The sequence below is a fragment of the Perna viridis genome, chromosome 4 (genome assembly GCF_037379345.1).
Source record: "Perna viridis isolate PV_CMFRI_1.1 ecotype Kerala chromosome 4, ASM3737934v1, whole genome shotgun sequence".
Taxonomy (NCBI): Eukaryota; Metazoa; Mollusca; class Bivalvia; order Mytilida; family Mytilidae; genus Perna; species Perna viridis.
The window spans coordinates 34,523,777-34,548,516 of NC_142448.1; the positions used below are offsets into that span (position 1 = coordinate 34,523,777).

The window sequence follows — 24,740 nt, forward strand, 5'->3', positions numbered from 1 at the left end:
AGCTTTACTGAAAATAACTTGTGATTGGTTATTTCTTGCAGTGTCTATATCCAGTAACTGTTTTTAAGTGACCTGTATTTTACACCTGTTCATGATATATGATTGATCAGCTGTTAAATGTAGGTCATTTTAATTCAAAGTTTAATTGGAAAACAAACTCGAATTAAAAAAAAATATCAAACATCAGCTTTTCTCATGCGAGATTTCCCTTGCACTCATACAGGTGTTAGATTCTTAATGCCCCTCTACATATGTATAAGAAAAATAAACTTAGAATTGCCTTGATGCAAGTCTTACTCTATGTTGAAAGCTAGCCCATGCCATTTTGTGGTTAGTTTTAGTAAACATCAATTTATTGCAGTACGGGCTATATTGCAATAACGGTATCTGTCCATCAGTCTGTCCATTCATTACACCTTTCTGTAACAAATTGTATTGGATAGAATTCTTAGATATTTGGTATATTGCTTTTGCTGACTTGTTTTGTGCCTCCCATTTTTAGGTTCCTTGTTTTTCTACTTCCTATTTACTGAGAATGACTTAATTCGACAGAAATGGTGGTGTGGGGATATTCTTAGCATGACATATAGTGCAATATCTTGTTTTATTTGAATATGACTGCTTGTATCATTATCTCATGGACATCTTATTGACTTCACTATTATATTTTTTAACCAATGAAAATATCTGATTAATGTCACATACAGTACAACACTTTAGATTTCATATTGAATGATGTCATTGTTAACAACATGATTTTCATATTGGATCATGTATAAAAAGTCATACAAAAATGTCATCGCTAGTAAGTGTTCAGAAATTGTATATCAGGGAAACTAATAATAACTTTATATACCCTTCACTTTGAGTGGGGGTTTGTATTTAGTGATAGTGGTGTCCATCCTTCTTTTCTTCCTTTCTTCTGTTACGCAGATAGGTACCTATCTCTTACTATGCAATACTCCTCTTACATTATGGAGTATATTTTAATAAAACTTCCACAGAACCTTTATTACATATTCCCATTGTGCACCTACTATTTTAACTTTTGATTCAAATCAGTTTTGGGGTTAAAAGGTGCTTGATATCAAGTGGGGGAGTGGGGTATCAAGTTACTGAGCATTGTTTGCAGTTTATCTAGTGTTTTGTAGTATCTGTATGATAAATAGATTATGATACAATTAAGGGTACAATACAAAAATATTGTACTTGAAAACAAATAAAAATGTTTAGGTAGTGTACACTTAAATGTAGAATTATTGGTACAATAATGTTACTTTGACACATTTTCTTTTTTATCTTACAGAGCATGCTATTACAATAGAGAAAGGTATCTTCACATGGGAAAAAGAATCTACAGCTAATCTTAGAGAGTAAGTCAAGAATGATTTAATTTACATAATGCACATTTGTCAGATTTGTATTGTATACAGGCAAAAATTCACTAAAGATGTTCAGTGGTCATCTTCAGACATACCGGTCTGATTTTTGGACTCCTCTGGCTTTTTCCATATCATAGTAGTAATACTATTTGCTCATTGACCCCACATTTCTTTTCATAATTTTATCAAACACACCTTAAATGTTATTTGGGAAAATTTTTATGAAATTCTTGTTATTTCTTCAGTAGCTTTAATAGATATAATCAGTTAAGATAAAACCTTTGGAAAATGTAGAGAAATCCCTTTCTTGCCAAAATTTTAATTCCTTATATCTCAAAGACAAGCACACTGACTCATCCATTTTTTCTTCTTACTTTGTTCTAGCACAAAAGATCTTGAAATATTTCACGGCCCTTTAAAATCTTATTCTTAAATAGACCAGCAAACATCCTTAACACTAAACTCCATGTGAAGAGTGAACCAAAGCTCAGTCACAAATTTAAGAGAAAGGCTTGTGCAATATATGTAAAATAGTTCCCCTGTGTAACATTTGTTGAATTTTTTTTATTTATTGCTATTTGGTATTTTTTTGAAGATGGAAGCATTAATGGTTGAGATAGAAACAATCACCAGTATCCTGTTGAGCATGAATGTGACAAATGTGATATTGGTGATTGCTTTTGTTAAAACCCTTCAAAATCTATGGTATGATGTAACATTGTATTTAAGTAATATCATCCAAGGTTAAGTGTAGAAAATTTCTCATTTTTGAGACAAGGGTAATACACAAGACAATTTGTTACATCATAATCAAGTATTTTAGTACGGCTTATACATAGTATCAAGGAATAGTCCCAAACAGGGCATTCTAAATTATCATATTTATCACAAAATCATTTAAAAAGGGGAAGAAAAAGGATCAAACACATTCAGGAAATGCAAGACTAGGAAATCCCAGACACTCTTTGGTAAAATTTAAATGTTCTCTAACTCAGTTGGAGCATAATTTGACTATCTACACCATCAGAATCAAGGAAAAAAGACAATATTTTCTATACCATTTTGGTGGATTGACTTATAATGTCATTGAAATGCACTGAAAATGAACATTTCAAGGGCAGATAACTCTGTCTGAAACCTCATTTTTTTAACATTCTATTGAACAATTTCTGAGCAAAGCCAGTGATGCAGAGATCAAATAATGATCTTTTCATATAAAGGAAGTATCGAGTTATTTTATGTTGTCAGATTGGTGAGGTTTTGACATGTATGTGTCTGATTTATCCCATTTTGCCTGATTCTTACAAATACTTACATTTAACTGTACCACATTAGTGATATTTCAATACTTTCTGTTTGTTAACAGTATCACATTTTAGATAATTTAATATTTTCTTCTGTTAACAGTATCACTGTAGAGATATTTTAATATTTTTTGTCTGTTTGACTAGAGATTTTTATTTTATATTTCTGTCTGTTAACAGTTTCAGGTAAGCATATCACTTTAGATGTATTTCAGTTTTTTCTTTCTGTTAACAGTATCACACTAGAGATACCTGATGGTTCTTTGGTGGCAGTGGTGGGACAAGTAGGGTGTGGTAAATCATCTCTGCTCTCAGCTGTACTTGGAGAAATGGAAACTGTCTCAGGAAAAGTGAATGTTAAGGTAGCATTGCTTTTTCTTTTTTGTTAATTTCACGTGGAGATCACTTCTTAAATTCTTTAATTTGGTTGATGATATTTGCAGCAAAGTCGTAAGTTTAGTAGTATTAATAATTCATAATTGATACAGTGGAACCTGTCAATACTGAACCCTGTACAGAGTGTAGAATTTGTTCTGTTTAGACAGGTGTTCAGTTTACTTAGGTTTAAAATACAATTAAGGAGGTTGACCTAGGGTAAGGGACATAGTTCTTGAAATTGGTGATATGTTTGTATTATATTCAATTTCACTAAAGCCTTCAAGCTTTCCTTTGAAACAGAATGAAATCAGTCCAAGTTACATTGATGCTTACATGACATTGCTTCAAAATATTGAATACAAATGTTCCAATGATTTGTAAGAGTTGTGTCCCTTACCCTATATCTACCTCCTTAAACTGAAATAATTAGGAATGAAAAAGTGTGATTAAAATACTTCCAATGGCACTATTTCTTCAAACAAAAAATGTCATGGGAACTTTCTCTATTTTAAAATATATCAAAATCACTGGTTTTATTTTTAACAGGGATCAATGGCCTATGTAGCCCAGCAGGCGTGGATACAGAACTCCACTTTACAGAACAATGTCCTATTTGGTCGTACATTGAACCAGGGTGAATATGACAGGGTATTAGATGCATGTGCTCTCAGGCCTGACCTAGAAATTTTACCTGGTGGTGATCAAACTGAAATTGGAGAAAAGGTGTGTTGGAAATTTATCCAAAAAAAAAACAAAAAACAGCTGATGACTTGTACATTATAGAAACAAAAAAATGCCTTGACACTGTGGAACATTTTGGTTTTCAAAGCTAAATTTATTTTGTTCTTCCTATTATAAATGCCAACAGATTTCTAATTTTTCTCTGTGATTTATGGATAGTTTATTATTTATGCCTTTCAAAAAGTATACTATAAATACTGTGTAAATGTTATTGGGTATCATTTTATGTGGTTTTGTAAATTTGGTAAACCACAAAGTTTGGTTCCCAACGAAAAGGAAATTTCTAATGCATTTGTAAATTTGAGTTGTTAAATCTGTGAATATAATAATCTACAAACCATGGTTTTTTACCTAAACCAGGAAATCTTGTACCAATGAAGAAAAGTTCTTTCTTTGTATGCTTAAAATAGTAAGAAATTGAGTTTAGTAAATATTACAAGAACATTTTGTTTTCAGGGTATAAATTTAAGTGGTGGACAGAAACAGAGAGTAAGTCTTGCCAGGGCTGTTTATCAGGACGCTGATGTCTACCTTCTAGATGACCCACTCAGTGCCGTAGACTCTCATGTTGGCAAACATATATTTGATGAAGTACTTGGACCAAATGGTTTACTAAGGAACAAGGTAGAATTGATCTTATTAAAATACAGAGAAAAAAAATTGTTGACAGACCAGTGGGCTAGGGGATGGATGGGAGGGCTCCATGATCACTCTAGCAAGGGAATAATAAAGTAAATTTACAAATTTGTGAGGATGCTTCCTCTCCTTTTTCTAGTGACGAAGTAAAAGAAGATTGTCATGGTCTTTGAACTTCAAAAAGGCAATAAAATATTACTGCTTACTAAATGCGGTGTTGTGGCAAGATTTTTCAGTGTTACAGTGAATAGACAATTTGAACATTCACCTACCCCTTATTAGTTAAAATAGAATGAAAATTGAACCAGTTTGACTCCTGACTTGAATTGTTCTTTGTAACTTTGCTCTCCAATATACAATAATATAAGTCAAAAGTATTTAATTGAAACTGAAAATCATAGAATCTCTTCCCATGTCCCAGGTACATGTAGGTTTGTGGTATAAGACCAATATTTAATTCTTAACATTTCTTGTTCTGTGTAACTTTTCAGACAAGAGTCCTTGTCACCCATGGTATAAGTTACCTACCCCAAGTTGATTTGATTATTACCCTTGTTGATGGTAAGGTCAGTGAGATGGGATCATATAAAGATTTGATAAGTCATGCTGGAGCTTTTGCTGAGTTCTTGAAGAATTATCTCAAAGAAGAACTGGAGAATGAAGAAATGAATGAAGATATGGAAGAAGGTATGCTAGTATTACTTTTATGTCCATTATACAAAATATAGATTTTTTTCGTCTGTCTGTCTGTCCTTAGGAAGGAAATCAAGGGAACCAGCATAAGAATGGTATTCAAAAAGAACATATTCTTGGGATAATGACCAGGCAAAGAAAAAAGACCGGTCAACAAAGAACATATTCCTGTTACAATGACTAGGCAAAGGAAAAAGACTGGTCAACAAAGAACATATTCCTGTTATAATGACTAGGCAAAGAAAAAAGACTGGTCAACAAATAACATATTTCTGGGATAATGACTAGGCAAAGAAAAAAGACCGGTCAACAAATAGCATATTCCTGGTATAATGACTAGGCAAAGGAAAAAGACCGGTCAACAAAGAACATATTCCTGGTATAATGACTAGGCAAAGAAAAAAGACTGGTCAACAAAGAGAATTTTCCTGGTATAATGACTAGACAAAGAAAAAAGACTGGTCAACAAAAACATATTTCTGGGATAATGACTAGACAAAAAAAGGAGATGGTTATCAATGAACATGAAATAACCCAAATTTACAGGCACATAGAAACAAAAGTAAATGAGTAACCCAGACTCCACTAAAAACTGGCAGCTTGATTATATGCCCTGTTTATAAGGAATTTACACTCAGTTAAGATATGCCAATTTTTTTCATAGATTTAACATAAATATGGGATGGGTATATTTTATATTATAAAAAAATAGACTTAATGACATCCAAATATTTTGAAGATTTACAAATTGCTGAAGATATGGTTCATCAGTTGGAAAATGTAATGGACGACAGCAAAACCAAACTCCTAAAGAAGTAAGTATACATGTAGATCTTTTGTATACTGGTTGAAAAAAAAAATTGGAAAGGTAACTGCTTTTAAGGAGGTAGACCTAGGGTAAGGGACATAACTTATACAAATCATTGGAACATTCAGCATTCAACATCAATCTCATGTAAGCATCAAATTAAATTGGTCTGATTTCGTTCTTTTTCAAATGAAAGCTTGAAAGATTTCAGTGAAATTGAATGTGATACAAACATGTCACTGACTTCATGAGTTATGTCCCTTACCCTAGGTCTACCTTCTTAAATTATAAACTGTGTCAGCAATAGCTATATGTGTGAGAATGTGGGGGTGGATTGAGGGGTGTTGAATTTTTTTTAATTTCTCATGTTTTTTAATTAGGAGCAAATAACTTTCATTGTCTCCTAAGCCAAAAGTAATAGCAGTCTTGTTTCCTGCTACCAGTAAAAAGAAAATAGGATAGGTAGTTAGGGAAGTTATTTTATTTTTCAAAAACATTTTGTATTGAGTTAATGGGGGAACAATCTGGACTTTAAAAGTAGGTGCAAAAAAAAAGAGAAGAAAATCAGGTAGGTAGGGTAACAGGAATCAGATATACTACCGGTATTTTTTTTGGGTCAAGAAATGGTTGTTGTTCCATACCTATGGTATAACACTGTGGAAGTTGAGAAATACTTTATTTAGATGATAAGATGCTATATCATTCATCTGACTTGAGCAAATCCTGCTTATAGAATGGCAAATATCAAGTGGATGGGCAGCTGGCGGATTGTTGGAATGTTTTTCTCAGCAACTATAAATCACAGCCACTAGATATTTTGTACACAAATTCAGTATGGGGTCCCATATTGTGATGTGTGATTTCGGGCCTTACGCACTTCTACTTCCTGTATACGGCAACCTGGCTATTCCTGTCTTTTACCTGTATTTGCAAATACTGCTGGCAGTGTAGTCTAACATTGACACTTTAATTGTTAAACAACAGCTGAATGTCGTATATTTTCTGTAAACAGGTTTATTTTTGTGGTTGAAAATTTTTCACAGGTTCTGTCAAATGAATATAGTGCAGGTATCAATTTTCATGGTCTATAAAACAATTAGTGTTTCATAGAATCCATGAATTTGTGTTTCTTCCCTAATCCACAAAAATTGTGATCCATAAATTAATGTACTTCCACAGTATATCTGTCAGCTGGGGAAATAGCTAAAAATACATAGTACATTGCCAAATTTATACGTTTACAGTACTTGGTAAGTCTGCTTGTTTATTTTTCTTTGGCTCCCTTGTACAAAAATGTTTTTGGATGTCTTTCCAAGGTTTGAAAAACAGGAAAAATCTTACATATGTCTTGTATTTACAGCAAAGTTACAGAGTTGGAAAGGTATTGACTTGAGTTTATAATTTTTTTTGTTGCATTGCTATTTTATTTCATTTAAAGTTCATTTTCTTGTTGCCATTGCTGTTTTTTGAGATTTGAGTGAATTAACTACGTGTTAAGTTTTGACACATTTATTTTATTTTTTGTTTAAAAGGAGGACATGCTATACAATTATATTCATTGATACGTGCTTATTTTAGCTAAACATTTATTTACTAATAACAATGGGAAAATTCTTGATAGCCATACAAAAATAAATTATTTGGGGGAGGGGGTACAACTAAGTTTATGTATGCACAAGTTTTTTCACTTTAATGAACAGCTTTGTTCTTTATGTTCATTTAATTTTGAAGTACTTCTCTGTTTAAGAAAATTTTCCTGCAATTTTTCCTTAAATAAACAGTAAAAAAATATCCATATCACAGATGCTTCAGGATAAATTTAAGGAGGTAGACCTAGGGTAAGGGACACAAGCCATAAAAATCATTAGAACGTTTGTATTTAGCTTTTTACATCAATGTCATGTAAGCATCAAAGTAACTTAAATTAATTTCATTCTATGTCAAATGAAAGCTTGATAGCCTTTGGTGAAATTGAATATGATACAAACATATCAATGACTTCATGAGTTAGATGTATTTAATATATTTTAGGCAAAAAAGAACAAATTGAAAAATTATGATGTGCCACCCATTGCCTTATTCTTAAAAGAGGATCAGTTTGCATTTTAAATTCTTAATCATGTATTTTCTCTATTATTTAAGCTATGGAACAAGAGATCATTTTGCAGCATATTTATATATTAAATTTTTACTTTTCAGTTTCTTACACAATTTTTTTTGCTCAAATTATAAAAATTAATTAGTACCTTTCAACAAAAACAAGTAGTGTTATAGAATACATTTTGGATATTGAGCTTATCAATGAAATACACATAGTAATTTATAGTTAAAACTTATTTATGCATGATTTACATTGTTGTAGGTGAAGCAAGTTGCTATACAGCATTTTATATTTTCACTACTATATTAAATTTCACAAAATACCAAACTTATCTATCATCACATAAAAATTCCTGCAATGAATCAATGCCATGTACAAAGTAATTAAGTTCCTGGTAATGTAAAATTACAAAAGTTCTGCAGTGCAGTTAGTATAAATATATGAAATTTAACTCAAAGTACAGCACATTTGTTCAGTTTCCTTTGACCCTTACTTCAATTTTTACCAAAACTAAGGAGACAGTTTCTCCCTATAATGTACCTCAACCTTTGCACATTGTAATTCATATTTCATATACTTTATGTTCCAGTATTTATTTTTTCAAACTTTTGCATATTATGACCTTCTCATAAAAATGAAGAGTACTGCAAATTACTCAATACTTTAATCAATTAATTTATATTGAAGCTAAGTTGGAATATCATGAGAATTCCTCACAAAATGTTTTGTATCTTTAGTTACTCAATATTATACATGTATTTAATAATCATTATACAAATACAGCAGATGTGGTTTTTGTTCAGAGTGATGTTAATAATGAATAAAAAATTCCAAGATTCTCATCCAAAAGTTTTCAAAATTGGTGGTGGGCGGGCAAATTGTATATTTATTTTTTATCGATTTAAGTAAAAACACTGAAAATTAGAAAGAAATTGACCTTAATTAGGAAAAAAATCAAATTAATTTTTTTTAGGTAGGGTGAAAAAATTGAGTTGGGAGAAGATGAGAATCTATGTTGTTTTTTATTTTGGCCAAATCTTTTGCCCTTTTTGCACACTATTCTATACAGGCAAATATTTGTCATGTGGAATTCTTGTGAAACGAGCTTCAAGTAAATTTCATGTGAATTTATATAAAGTTAATTGATTTTCATATGAAATCCACTTTTCATTAATTTCATGTGAAAAGTTCACATAAAATTTTATTGAAGGCTTGATTCACATGAAATTCACATGAGCTGTCACAGATTTTATTTGCTCCATTTTGGTGAAAACCATTAAAAATTCATGTGAATATCTTGTGATTTCGTTTTGTCTGTTTAGAACTTGTGCCCCAAATAGTAAATCAAATGCTGTACAGTTTTTTGCATGCATGTTAGATTTGGGTACAGGTGTATTGTTTATATTACAGTTTACAGCCTTCAGCTTGATTCCAGCCACTGATTGGTTTTGGCCCTTTAGTTATGATACACTTCAAAAGTGCCATGAATTTTCTTACCAATTTGGCTATCCACTTCTATTGTTTTGAAAATTTTTTTTTTCACTCAGACAATTTTTCTTTTTATGTAAAATTAAAGTCTACAAATAATAGTATGTATTGTAAAACTTTGGTTGTTGACAGATTTATATCATACATTATCATTTGAGTGTTTTTTTTTTAATTAATAATGTCCAGCTCTGAATCAATATTAACAAAGTAACTGACAATCTATGATCCTGCACATGTAAGATTGTTTAAATAAAAGCCCTGTTAATTTTTTTCTGTTTTTTCTTTAGGCAAGTTTCAGTTTTATCAAATCGTACCAGGACAGAATCAGAAATGTCAGAAGGGCTTTCTGATAAACTGGCAACTTCCTGGAAAGGATCTGGGGCCTTAGCAAGTCCAACATTTGCCCCTAAAAGGCAAAAATCTACCATGTCTGCAGAATCAGAGGAACTGAAAAAACAAGTGAAAGAAAAGAAAAAGGAAAAATTAATACAAGCTGAAGGTGTTGAAACTGGCAAGGTAAGTTCAACAAGTGGAATCTGATAATGTTTGTTGAGTCAGTGAAAACTGGCAAGGTAAGTTAAATAAGTGGAATCTGACAATGTTTGTTGGCCAGTGGAAACTGGCAAGGTTTGTTGAGCCAGTGGAAATTGGCAAGGTAAGTTAAACAAGTTGAAACTGGCAAGGTTTGTTAAGCCAGTTGAAACTGGCAAGGTAAGTTTGGCAAGTGGAAACAGGCAAGGTAAGTTTAGCAACTGGAAACTGGCAAGGTAAGTTTAGCAACTGGAAACTGGCAAGGCAAGTTGAACAAGTGGAAACTTGCAGATTTGTTGAGCCAGTGGATTCTGGTAAGGTTTGTTGAGCCTGTAGAAAATGGCAAGGTTTGTCAAGCCAATGGAAACTGGTAAGGTGTTTGGCAAGTGGAAACAGGCAAGGTAAGATGAGCAAATGGATTATTGAACAGTGAATGGTTATCTTTTTTTAAATCATGAATGCATTTATTTCTCTCATAGAATAAGAATTTTCTACTAATATTTAAGAGAACATGGGCCGGGTAAAGAAAGTATATGTGAAATCCAACTGTATGCATTTTTGAGTGTAAATTTTGACCTCCAAAAATTTAGATCTGCAGTTGTTCTCATTACAAGTGTTACCCATTGAGTTTGAAACTGTTTAATATTGAAATAAAAACAAAACACGAAATTACAGTCAATGTACATATATTAATTACATATATTAAAATCCCCTAACTTTTTAATCTTGAAATAAAATTTCTACAGTCAGTAATAATAGAATGTGCTGTTATGTATTTCTTTTGATTGGTCTTACATTCAATTTGTAAGCATTATTTTTTCAGGTGAAGTTCAGAATCTTCATGGCATATATCAGATCTATAGGAATTTTATTAAGTTTCTTGATCATATTCTTCTATGTACTTTACAACGCTGCGAGTATTTACTCCAACATCTGGCTCAGTGACTGGAGCAATGACAATGTCACAGTTGTCAACGGAACTATTGACACAGAACAGAGAGACATGAGACTAGGTGTTTATGGTGCAATAGGCTTTGTACAGGGTAAGTTAAGTGTATTATATTTGATTAAAAGCCATTATGGAAGAGCTATTTTGTTTTTATGGTCCATCAGTCTATTTTCTAGGTTATGTTGATTGCATTTAGAAATCTTACCTGTTCTGCAGTGGAACGTTCATGGTTGTTGATATGTGTTTTATTTTGAGTTACATTTGTGGTAATGAATGAGCAGATATGAGTAATTAAGGCCAACTATAAATAATACTTAATTCTCAGGTCCTAGGTGGGTGCCTCAAAAGCCAATTTTGATCACATATCAATAGATTTTGTAGTAGCAGTCTTTGTAAGAATCATGCAAATTCTGTAAAATTTGATATACTTAAAAAAAAAGGCTATGTATTTTTATTTCTGTTATTAAGTTGCTTTGTAGGTCTATTTGATGAAATGTATAATTATTCATTACAAATTGTCTGCTTTTAGGAGATAATCCACATTGAAAATTCAAAATTTTTATTGTATTTTAGTGTCATTTACAGAGTTATTACCCTTAATTTTGAATTCTATAGTACATTCTATGTAAGTTTTATCTCCTGAGAACAAGGGTTATACGAAAAGCCACATGTGAATTTCTGTATACCGTAACATTTTAATGTCAAAAATAAAAATAAGTAGACTTTCCAACCACACATTTTGCATGATTCTTAAGTGGAGTGCTGCTTAAAAAACAAAACAATATAATATTTTTTTGACTTAAAACAATGTATTAAGCTCCCTCATTACATTTTGGAGAAATAAAAAAGAAATGCCTTCCTTTCTCATTGGTTTCCATGCAAAATGGACTGAGAATCCGGAAACTAACATTGGATAGATGAATCATTTTGAACCCACAAAAAGTTAAAAAACCAATTTGTTATTAATTTTTATTTAATATATCATGCCTTTTATTTCAGGATTATGTATTAATGATCACTTTATTTTCAGGGGCAGTAATAATTGTTGCTGCACTATTATTGTACGTGGGTAATGTTGTAGCAGGCAGGATATTGCACGCTGACATGTTGAAAAATTCATTGGCTTCCCCAATGTCCTTTTTTGACGTTACACCGCTAGGAAGAATCATGAATAGATTCAGCAAAGATATTGATGTTCTTGACACTGTCATCCCCAGAGTTGTAGAGTCTTGGATTGCCTGTCTCTTCCGGGTTTTATCTGTACCTGTTGTCATTGGTTACAGCACACCCTTGTTTTTGACCCTTTTGATTCCACTTACTGTGTTCTACATAGCAGTACAGGTGTGAATTTTTATTTCGAATATTATTGGATGGTTTTGTTTTTTATCACTGTCTCCAGTGTGCTATTAGTAGATTTACATTTCTCTATGAAAACAGAAGAACACCGCTTTATATTGTGGCCATTTTGATTTTCAATGTAAGTTCAACTTAATTGAAACATAAAAAATCAAATACCCATTGTTAAGATTTGTCTGTGATACCATCAAGCCAAAGTTCCTACTAAATTTTCTCTTAAATTTCTTAGTTCTTTTTAGTGATTACGTGAAATTAATGAGGTGCCAGACAAGATCACTACCAGACTGGACATATGTGCTTATTTTCAATGATTGACAGATCTTAGGCCTTTGAATACAAAGTGAAAGAAAAACAGATAGGAAAAATTTGGTTATTTCTGTGTTAAATTGACAAAAACTTTGCAGCTAAACTGGTATAAGGAGGAAATTAACTTAACATAGGTTTCCTTTCATTTCTCTGTTATGTCATTCCCAGAGTGGGTTGATATTCATAATACTTGTTTTCACATTCAGCAAAATGTTTTCTCCTATTTGCACATTGAAGACAGTGTTATTTTTTGGATTCATACTACTCACAGTGTTACTGCCTGATGTAGAGTTCATGTAGTATATAAGCATATCTTTCACTAAGTTTGTCTGGTTTGTATACTAACTCAGTTACTGTGCTGTTGTAGTTTTGCTTGATATAGTGTGCATTCTTTTAAGTAGTTCTACTGCTATTTGAGCTAATTTAGGCTTTTATACTTTGGTAGCTGTATGCTCTTTACTGAGACTAGAAAGCAATAAAATTTGAATGATATGCAGTCCTGCATGTTTTCAAATACACTTGTTAAATAATTTATTTGTGCACAACTAATTTTTAAGTTAATTTAGAAAAGTTTAAAATGTAAGCCCTTTTCCTCCCAACTATTGTGCATTTTTTTGACATAGGAACAGAAGCAACTATTTAACCTTACCCCAGTTGAGTTTTGTTCAGTTTGGCAGGTGTTTGGGTTGAACAAGTTAAAAATAAAGACTCAAAATTAACATTAAAGTGCCATACTGTGTAAGAATCTGGCAATGGATGGCACATCATTTTTATCAATTTATTCTTTTTTGCCTCATATGTAATAAATAGATCTAGGAAACATCTGAAAGCTATTGAAATATATCCAGAATCATCTGTGGTGTAGATATTTTTTGACTGCTCATATAGGAAAAAGTGTGGTAAAATTTTCCCGGCATTTTTTTCTTAGTGTATTTCAACTAAATTTGACCTATCAATATCTTAGTACCACAAACTTCACAAACACTTTGATGGATATTCCCGGAGGTGATGAGGTATAAATACATCGATAATGCCAACAAACACATATACACATTTTGCCTTTTTCTTAGACAGAAAAGTACTTAAGTAGCTGTCTTTGTAAGAATTATGCAAAATCTGAAAATGTGATACACCCCAAAAAAGGCTACATATTTTTATTTTTGTAATTAAGTTATTTTATGAGTCTATACTATGAAATGTGTAATATTCATTCAAATCTGCCTGCTCTTAGGAGACATTCAACATTGAAAATCCAGTAGATTCTATTGTATTTGAGCGTCATTTAGAGTTATCTCCCTTAATTTTGAAAATTACAGTGCATTCTTTATAATTTTTATCTCCTAAGAGCACCATTTATATGAAAAACCTTATGTTAATTTCAGTTTACTATGACATTTCAAACAAAATATCAAAAATAAAAACATGTAGGCTTTTTACCTATGAATCACATTTTGCTTGATCCTTAGCTGGAGTGCTACTTAAATGTTTTCTCCTCATTGCGTTTAACTATATAATTAAACAAGAGGCAAGGATTTGTTTTGTCTTTAAACCCATTGGAAATAAGTTTTATCTAGTCTGGCAGTTCTTTGGGACCAGATCAAACCAAATTCTAAACAAGGCCAAAACCAATATTTGTTTGTTTTCCTTTTGTGCCTTGATTTTTTTCTGTTTTGTTTCAACTGAAGTTTTTGTGATTTTTTTTTTCACAGCCCAAATCAATGTTTTGATATATTATGCCCCATCTAAGAAATAATAATAATAAAAACAAACAACCTTTCCCTGTTTTAAGCCTTATTGTTTGGTTTAGATAATGGAAAATTTAAACAATTAACAATTATTTGGGTTGGCCTGAAAATTCAGATAGACTTGATTGATTAACACATGTTTTTTTTACACATTACACATGCACTGTTCTTTTATAATAGTATGTAATTTTTATATCAAATTTGATTTTTCTTACATCTTAAGTTCACAACAGAAAAAACTAGTTGAATTCTTTTCAGTTTTGATATTTTGTGTAGAAATTTGAGTAGTATTTTGAGGAGTACTGGAGTTTCATGTTACTTGCATTATTCATGGATCAGAGGAACTAAGACCTTGGAAAAATTGTGCTGATTTATGATTAAGATTTGATCTGAAAGCCTGATTCATGAAATGTAGAACCTTTTGAAAACGATCTTTTATTGTATACAAAAGATCTTAAATTTAGATCTAGCAATGAATGCTTAACATTTACATGATTTATGCATGTTGATCCATAAATACATGTACTTGAATATGGTCTTTTTTTCTAAAATTTTCTTAATGCACATCTATGAATAGTTGTGCTGAAGATATGAATACAAGTCCATTTATAAATAAATTATCTATTTTCTGTTTCCATTTTTTTCAAACAGTTTTGTTATTCTATGTTATTTTGGAATGTTTGAAAGCCATATGTAAATTATCTAGAAGGCTGGGAAAACTTGTGATTGAAAATAATCAACTGAGATTTTAATAGTTTTTTAAGTACCACATTTTTTGTAAGGTTTCTTTAATTTTCAGGTATCATGGTGTTTGCAATTAGCTTTTCATTGAACTTAGCAGGTGTATACTCTGGAAAAGCAATTCATCGAAAATTACTCAGAACTATCATCTCAGCACCAGGACACTTTTTTGACAAAACACCTACTGGACGAATTCTTAACCGATTTGGTCACGACACCAATGTTATTGACTTTAACTTGCCACGTAACATTCGAGGCTGGTGTTTCCAGCTGTTTCGAGCTTTAACTGTGCCCATTGTGATTGGCTATAGTACGCCACTCTTCTTAGTAACAATTCCACCAGTAATAGTAATCTACCTTTTTCATCAGGTATTTTTTAAAGAATTGTTTATTTTTGCAATGGTAACCCTTTCCTCTAGTTGGCTGCCCTTTTAATGTTACATGTTGGTTCATGTTGCTTTTGTAGAATTTATATGTTATATTAAAATTTTCTTAAACTTTGACTTGAAGCAGATAGTACATTACTAATTTACAAAATTTGGTTTTGACACTACTTCTCCAGTTCATAGCTACTGTTTAAATATTATCATTGCCAATTTACCTATGGCCAATGACCACCTCTTAAATTTGTCCTCACATCACAGCACTGCACAAGACCTTAAGTGTAAGTATTTGTAAGAATTGGGCAAAATGGGAAAAATCAGAAACATGCTGACAATGTACATTTAATATCACTTATAGGTACTTTCTGTATTTGAAAAGACCATTATTTGATCTTGGCATCAGTGGCTTTGCTTAGAAATTTTTCAATAGAATCCTAGAAAAATTTAGTTTTTTGACAGAGTTATCTGCCCTGGAAATATTCATTTTCAGTGCTTTTCATTGAAATTGGAACTCAATAGTCCAGCATGATGTGGAAAAACTGTTTGTGTTCCTTGATTCTGATGATGCAAATAGTCAAGTTACACTATCAAAATGATGGTTTTTTTCATACCATGTTTCACCTACAGCCTGATTCTTACAGGGACTGACATATTAAAATAAACACTATTTATGTGCTATATCTTATTATCATCATATGATCTTTTTTTTTGCATTTCATATATGATTGGTCGAATTTTTCGCATCTAGATAAATCAATTGTGCAGAATTTAGCTGTAACATTTACAAAAAAAGGGGATCTAATGGTTTCTGGTCACTTTTTGGGGCAATAATATCAGCTTATCGAAAATGAACCCTCAGAAAATGGAGGATGGTTAAAGTTTAAACCACAGAATTTGAGAACCTGAAATGAAACTGTTCTAATAAGCTCCATCTGTATTTTATCAGTAAAATTACTTTTATTTGTGGATACCAGTTTTTGTGGATTGTGGAAGAAACACAAGTTTGTGGATTCTTGAATTCGTGGTTTGGAGGTTTTTAGTGTATACATCAGTTAAAATCTCCTTTTTTGTAGGAACCAAAATTTGTGGTTTGGCCTACCCACGAAATCCAAGGAAAATTGGTACCTGATAAACAATAATACTATCAAAGTACTCAACAGTTAAGGCAATGTTTTGATAAACTCCTTTGATTTGTTTTCATGCATGTTACAATATGGAAATTGCAGAAAGGAGGTTGTCATATGTTTAAAACTGTAACTCAAAATTATGAATCGGATAGTTAATATTGTTCTGTATTTTATAGTACTAAACAATGGTAAAAAATTTGGAAACATTCTGGTGATCCTTACTCATTTTCATTTACAGTAGAAAGCAATTGGGGATGGACAGTCAGAAGACAGACACATACCTATCAATTTAGTTGAGGTTTTCACATAATACCACATCATTGAATTTGATGGGTATAAAAAGCTGGCAGTTGATGTTATTATTTTACATTTGACATTGTCTCTAGAAAACCAGGACATTTTCATTGACAACATGGACAGTGCCTGTAGAAAACCAGGACATTTTCATTGACAACATGGACATTGTCTGTAGAAAACCAGGACATTTTCATTGACAACATGGACAGTGCCTGTAGAAAACCAGAACATTTTCATTGACAACATGGACATTGTAGAAAACCAAGACATTTTCATTGACAACATGAACAGTGCCTGTAGAAAACCAGGACGTTTTCATTGACAACATGAACATTGCCTGTAGAAAACCAGGACATTTTCATTGACAACATGGACAGTGCCTGTAGAAAACCAGGACATTTTCATTGACAACATGGACAGTGCCTGTATAAAACCAGGACATTTTCATTTATAGTGATAGGCAATATTATGGCAAAAACTTGGAAATAACATGCTGACTTGGTTCAGTCATGTCTGGTAGTAATGGTGGGTTAAACCTGGTTTAAAGCAAACCTGCTCTCCATGTTAAATTTGTTAACGAATTCAGAAGAAGGCCTGAGGTTAATTTAAAAAAATAGATTGATATTAATTATTATGCACTGTTATACATGTCACCTTATAAAAACATATAAAATGTTGTGTTATATTTTGATATTGAGTGAAATTTAGACACCACATTTGAATGATTTGATGAATTTGAAGCTGGATTTTGAGTCTGGGGAAACTAACGTGTTATTCAAAAGGAGTGCTGAATAATGGTGTTCGCTGCAAGGTTTTTATTAGCAACTATAGTGTAACTAAAATAATCTGATATAGGGTAGGCAGGCTGATGCAAAGTTTAAACAATGAAAATGCAATTATTGTTACACTAGAAAAGGTATGTCATACTTATGTTATAAGTAGCAAGAAAAAGATGAAAGCTAATGTGCAAACTATCCTACCTGCTCCAACTTATCCACTGGCTAGTACTTCAACTGCTTTCCTATTCAAAATTGTTCCAGAGTCCTATTGCCAGTCAAATGAATGTTTTCCTATATCTGAAGCAAGGAGCAGAGGTGTTAATATCTTTTGCGAAGGCTTGCTCATAATGGTTCAAAATTGGTTTTATTATCCACCAAATTTTTTGAGGAATTATTTGTTGGTTGACAGCCTCTGTTAGATGTTTACGATATGTTGAAGTTTTCCAGCAGCCGTGCGTAGCAGTGTTGGAAAAGTATTTTGAAATGTAATCCAAAGAAATTGTGTTTGCTTTCATATACATTTTTTTTTGCTTGTTCACACTTTTTTTGGACTCAACTCATGCCAAGCTAGATATTCTCTTTAGGCCTAGTCTTGTGTATGCCTGTCTGTCTGTGAGCTTTACTTTGTTTTGACTCATTGATTCTTTGAAGTTTTTATAGTTTGTTTTTCTCGAAATTTAAGACACTAGACATATTTGAAATATAAGAACCATTACTGAATGGAAAAATTCTCAGTGAATATTAACTCAGTGTTTGAAAAGTGTTCTTGGTTTTACAGAAAAAAATATGATTAAATGTCAGCACCTTGATTTACACTTAATACACAAAATATGACAATGGTAAGGGTGTCCTAGTTAAACTCACTATGCTTATTATCATTCCAGGTCTTGCCATTTTGTTCCAGAGCTTAATTCTATACATTGCATGTGTTGATGCTTCAAGAAAGCTTCACTTTGGTATATTACACCAAATTATTAAAGCTCCCTTGATGTTCTTTGACACAACCCCGCTAGGCAGAATTGTCAATCGCTTCAGCCGTGATATTGATGTGATAGATGTTGTCCTGCCCGATAAGCTGAGATCATGGTTTGGATGCTTGCTGAAAGTTATAACTGTACCAGCAGTTATTGGCTTAATTACACCATGGTTCTTTCTTCCATTGGTTCCTCTAATGATCTTCTATGTTCTCGTACAGGTTTGAAATATTTCAGTTAAATAGCCGCTTTTCTATTTAGTTTGTGCTTTGGGCAGAAATTACTTACAAACCACTGTCTGCAGTCTGTACCAAAACATTTTAATATACTAATGAAAGACCAGTATTTAAGCCGACATTTTATGGTGTACAGTTGTCTGGCTGTCCATAAACTTTTCAAATATCAGTAAGTTGAAGTGTGATTCAATATTCAAAATGATTTGATAGTTTTTTTCTTTTAATCTCTTCAGAATGTTTGCCTTCATGGAAGAAAGCTTCCTTTTTGAATCGTTTGGTCTTTGAATTTATGGAACATTAAATTTTGAAAAAAAAAAGGATATTAGTTAGAAATTTTCCACACATTATTGATGCATAGTTAGTTAGGAAATATTTTTCCTTGTCTAATTTAATTTTAGTAATCTTTGGCATGAGACTAAGTAGGCTGCCACTCTATTGTATGTCACTTCTATTTTTTTGTTACTGCTTTTTGTGCTATATGAGTATATTTAGTGTGTACATCTGTAGTTTGCTTTTTTTTCTTTTAGTAAATGTGGATTGATGATTGCAGTTACATTACTTAGTTGTTTCTTATGTTTTGTTACCAGAAAAAAATTACATTCTGAAATATAAAAAAAATGCAATTTTTATTTTAAATATACTTATTTCCTCCAAATTTATTGTTCTTAAACATGAATAACTTCTAATTGAGGTTTTCCATCAATCTCTCTTCAGCTGAAAATCGACCAGCTGAAACTATAAATTTATGGAAATTTTCAGGAATTTCAGATAAAAAAAGATTAGTTTGAAATCTTTTATGTAACTTAGGTTGAGCTTTTTCACTCTATGGCATATGTAAACAGTAGTTTTTATTATCAAATATTTAGCATTTGCTAGCCTGGGTGTAATTTGTATGGTGTTGAAATTGGATGCATGTACTTGTTTCTGCTTTAAGTAACTGGTTTCATCCCTAATATAATTTAATTAATGCTACTTTCTAACCATGTTTCTATTCAGTAGTTTTTCCTCAACCATTTATACACCTCTTCACTTGCATAATGCCTGAAGCACAAATTTCTGAAACTCTTCTACTTTGTAGACATTTGAAGCACTTGGTATAACAAAAAAATGATTGGATGAAATACCACAAAATATGGAGCTGAGGAATAGTTTATTTGTTTATTATTTATTATGGTATTGGTTACTACATATACCCATTCCATGCTTTTGTTCTTATGCAAGCATTTTCTGTTGAAATCTGGCAACAAACATTCTAGAGAAACTTGATGTCTTCTGAAATTTTCAGCTAAAACTGGTTTCTTATTGTATTTCACTTTCATACTTTGTACATCGTAACCTATGTTCAGATTACACAGGTCCAAAGTTCTGTTTTGATTTATTCAAGATGTTTTAATTATGAAGGATTCAGTTGGAAAGATTTCACTGTGTTTAGCAGAAAGTTAAAGAAAAATTAGACCTGTGTAATACCAATCATTGAGTGAATGATTGAGAACACAAGTATCTAAAAGTTACATAGATGTTCCTTAAAGATAGCGTACTGCCTATGAGTTTGAGTCGCCATTCATTCCATTATAATTTAGGGTACTATAGCCTCTACAAGGCAAAAAAGTTCAAACATTTTGTGTCTGACTTTGTGTATGAGAGTTCTACAACCTCTTCTTGATAACCAAGCTGAATTAAATTTAAAATTAGTAAAATCTTAATGAATAAAATTCTGATAAGCCCAAAGATTTGGTTTTGGTTTAAAACCAAAAAAACCTGGTGTAGACCACAAGTACTGGGTTTTCTTTGCTTTAAAATACACAGTGGCATGCTTTACATTGTGTGCTATGCTTTACACTGTATGTCTTTATAAAAATTAAAAGTGAAAGCTTTGTTGTTAATTATGATGTCACAGTGCTATTTCTATTATGATGTCATTACTTACTACTAATAATATACACTTAAAATTCTTTATAAAATTGTCAACTAAATTTCTGCACAGAAATAAAAGGATTTTACTGAGTTAATAGAATTGCAAGAAAATTGTAACTGTAAGATGACCAAAGATTGGTGGCTTGTAAATTTTCTATAGACTCACTGGTATTGGTGGGTACCAATTTTGTGAAGTTTTTTTTGTTTTTGTTTTTCTGTTTTTTCTGTCTTTCAAGGAAAAAAGGTATTACTAAAGTTGAGGTTATCATATCAGAAAAAGTATGTTGATAAACATACATGTAGGTTTGTCTGCTTAGAAACTGACAAAAATGTATGACTGTACTGCTGATCCTCAGTTGTAATAACTACTTTAGTTGACTCTCTCTGATACCGTTTGTTATCATTCTTCCAATTTTTGGTCATGAAGGCCCTTTAGATTTGTAGTGTTCATGATGCTGGCTTTTGTTTTCTGTAAAGAAAAGGGAGATAATCTAGCGGAATTAAGGGAAGCAACTCCTGTCAATATCGTTCTAGTATCTCGCTTCTCACTTTACTTGTATTAATTTTTTTTTTCACTTTGACTTTTTTCTTCTCCATATTTTCTTACCTTTAGTCTGTCTATCCATTAGGATAATCTATCCTTTATATTAGTAAAACCAGGATGGAAGTATTATGCTTACTGATGCATTAATTTTATGTGGCATATTGAGATATTGATCTGTTCCTCTTTTGTCATTTGTACCATCAAATATTATTTTAAAGGTTTTTTTCAGAGGATTATGCCTCTTCAACATGGTATGCATAAGCATAAAATTCTGTGAACTTTATAACCTACATGAAAATTATTGCTTCTTGAATATTCTGTAATATGCAGATGTCTGTTTCTTGGCCCAACATGCATCATCTTCTCAGTTGGACTACCTCTTTATTTTGATTTTGTTTTAATCAATTTTTTACTTGTTATCATTACATTTAGTTTTGCTTTGCAGCAAAGAGGTCTCATCATTACTTAAATCCAGCACTCCAATTTTCCCTGCACCATACTAAAAGACCTGTTCTTTTCTTCACAGGTCTTTTGGTAATGGTGTCGGCATTTGTAATGGCCATTGGTGGAGTGGTTGCTTCTAGGAAGTTCTACAATCATCTGCTCTTTGCCTTGATTCGCTCACCAATGTCATTCTATGATCAGACACCCATGGGTCGCATCATGAACAGATACACTGCCGATATCTTGGAGTTAGACCTTATAGTTCCCTTTACGTTGAGATCCATGTTGAACGTTATTTTACAAACCTTGTCGAATCTTGGGGTCATTGTTTATACTACACCATTGTTTTCTGCCATCATCCCATTGTTTGGAATTATGTACTTTTTCATCCAGGTACTTTAATACTTTTTATCAGCTAGAGTTGTTTCCCTTTTATTGAGTGGAATGAGATTAATTCCCTTATTAACAAAATACTTTCAAATTCATTTATTACTTTTGATATGGAAGAATTAGTTGTTTAGGTAACTTTGAAATGGAATCAAAACAAAATTCACAAACCTGTTCCTCATGCATATTGGAATAAAAACAAAATTCACAAACCTGTTCCTCATGCATATTGGAATAAAAACAAAATAGTGTAAACTAACTTCTATTATTTATCAGTTTGAAAAGATAAGTGATGTAGATGGTTATATGCTGAAATGATATGAGTAGGTTACACTTTATTGGAAAGCTCATTGAAATTTGCTTTTTCTGCTTTTCTATGGATGAAATTTATTGCCGAAAAGGTATTTTAAAAAATCTTTTAGTGTTGCATAAGGCACATTGCATAATGGATCTTAGAAATAAAATTATGTTTCCAGTAATTTCACTCAAAATGGCTAAAACCAAGAACCATTTATATGTTTGGTTATCTGCCCTCTTTCACTTTGACATGCAGAAATGGCAAAAGCTATGTGAAGTGTAGTGTACTTACTTCCTTTCTTGCTGTTGTAGATCTTAGTTCAATCAGAACTACTTAGCCATTTCTGCTACACTGTAGAATGAAGAAATCCCTTTTGATAATTTGCTGGAAATGTAGTGATCTTGGTCCTAAGTAGTTCTACCAACCTTGTGGTTCTAATAGTTTTAGTCAGATAATTACTACAATTAAAGAAACTCACTCATTGAAGAAGTTTGCCATGAAAAGAGAAGCTAAGCAAAAAAGTTGTGATAAAAATTCTACAAGTTAAACTTAAGTTTTTACAAGTTGAACTTTAATTTTAGACTCAGATCAGACAAAGTGAAGATAGATTCTTCTGTCCTGTGGGTACAATGTTTTTCTTCAGTGTACGGAGGAAGGCTGAGTGGTTCTGATTGGATCTTAGCAATACAGTGTCATTTGCTACTTTCTTATTCATTATTCTAGTACAGTAATATTTAGACAATATTGCATCTCATGATGACTATTGAAGCTCATAACATTAGTTGTATAATAAAAAAGGGGAAATTTCATGAACGACAACTTCACACTTTGACATTGAAAATTTGATAGGCAATACATGTATTTAGTTGCATTAATCCTAATACCTTAATGTTATATATGAATTGTTGTGGAGCTTATTACAGCAGTTTTGTTAGCTAAGGTGGAAGAACAACTAACATGAAATAATTGAAAAATAGCCTTTTAAAGTAATTGCCTAAGTAATCCAATATGGGACCAGAAGGGTCAAATGTAGGGGTGTTTTGTGTTAGCTGAAATTAGGGATTTACATAAGTCCTACTTGTATTTTGTTAGGAAAGATTCAGTATTGGGTAATATGGTAACTTCAGGGTAATTTACATTGTGTACCAGTATTCCTGAAATATTGTCTTTAAAGGTTGTCTTTTTTTTCCCTTAGAGACTAAAGAAACTTGTTTAATTATACTTAAATTTGGTTGACCATGATGAATCAAAAGATCTTCTTTGGTCATTTTAGGAAATTTGGAGAGATTGGAAATCCTTTTATAGCCTACATAGAAACTGTATTCAATAATTAAATTAAAATGGAACTGGAGATTAACACTTAAAATTTGGTTGTGTTGGACTAAAGAAAAGTACAGGGAAATTTGTTGACTGAATTTATTTCATAGTATATAGCAGGTCAAGAAAATGAACTTGGCAAGAGATGTTTTAAGTACATAGCAATGTATTAGAACAATTTCATTGATGAATCACCCCTGCCTGGTTTTTAAACAGACCTATACTTAATTATTATTGTTGTTTTTAGATGACTAGGGTAGTATCGTTAACTCTTTTTGGACAACAACAACTTGTCAAGCAATTTTAGCTTTGTTCAGATTTGAAGGTTTACTGTGGCTGTAATGTTGTATAATCCTTCTCAGATTTTGTACAGTATTTTTGCTCTCAATGGTTGATTTTTCCTACATTTCCAAATACTAAGTGTTTTAGTATTTTCCTTTTAAACTTACTATCTACATTGCATTTGTTTATGATGGAACTTCTTTTGTTGTCTGACCATTTTAGCATTGACTTTTGGAAGTTTTATTTATGTTTTTTCCACCCTTTAGTGTGTGTCATGCTCAATTTTGAAGGCTATACAGTGCCTCATGTTGATTTTTGCTTTGCATATGCATGGAATTCAAATTTACCTTTTTTGAGTGGAAGGTCCTGGACTCATGCAAATTTGAAATCAATGGTCCACTTGAGGAAAATCAGAAGTCTTCAATAAAGTGTCATTTAAAAGGGTTCAAGGTCAAAAGTCAGAAATCTGGTATCATCACTATTTTGAACCCTTGATATGACTACTTGCTTGGTTGTCTCATGGATACTTCTCCTACCTCTATATTATACTATTTATACTTTCTTTCTGCAGGAATATTTGCAGTGTTGGCAGCTATATT

The 24,740-nt window shown here is 31.9% G+C and overlaps 1 protein-coding gene across 8 annotated transcripts in view; it reads left to right on the forward strand.

Moving 5' to 3' along the window:
• LOC148619861 (multidrug resistance-associated protein 1-like) overlaps nucleotides 1-24,740 on the forward strand; it is a 70,389-nt gene that overhangs the window by 24,719 nt on the left and 20,930 nt on the right. For 2 of the 8 annotated variants that reach the window (XM_088580218.1, XM_088580226.1), the window contains 10 exons: nucleotides 1,307-1,373; nucleotides 2,922-3,048; nucleotides 3,611-3,787; nucleotides 4,262-4,429; nucleotides 4,933-5,128; nucleotides 5,874-5,949; nucleotides 7,303-7,323; nucleotides 9,819-10,047; nucleotides 10,886-11,105; nucleotides 12,042-12,352. In XM_088580218.1, coding sequence (XP_088436344.1) covers nucleotides 1,307-1,373; nucleotides 2,922-3,048; nucleotides 3,611-3,787; nucleotides 4,262-4,429; nucleotides 4,933-5,128; nucleotides 5,874-5,949; nucleotides 7,303-7,323; nucleotides 9,819-10,047; nucleotides 10,886-11,105; nucleotides 12,042-12,352 — 1,592 coding nt within the window. Of the gene's footprint in view, nucleotides 1-1,306; nucleotides 1,374-2,921; nucleotides 3,049-3,610; nucleotides 3,788-4,261; nucleotides 4,430-4,932; nucleotides 5,129-5,873; nucleotides 5,950-7,302; nucleotides 7,324-9,818; nucleotides 10,048-10,885; nucleotides 11,106-12,041; nucleotides 12,353-15,217; nucleotides 15,529-18,629; nucleotides 18,941-21,939; nucleotides 22,251-24,740 lie in introns of all 8 variants that reach the window. The other 6 variants (XM_088580222.1, XM_088580220.1, XM_088580223.1 and 3 more) reach the window with 6 other exon arrangements.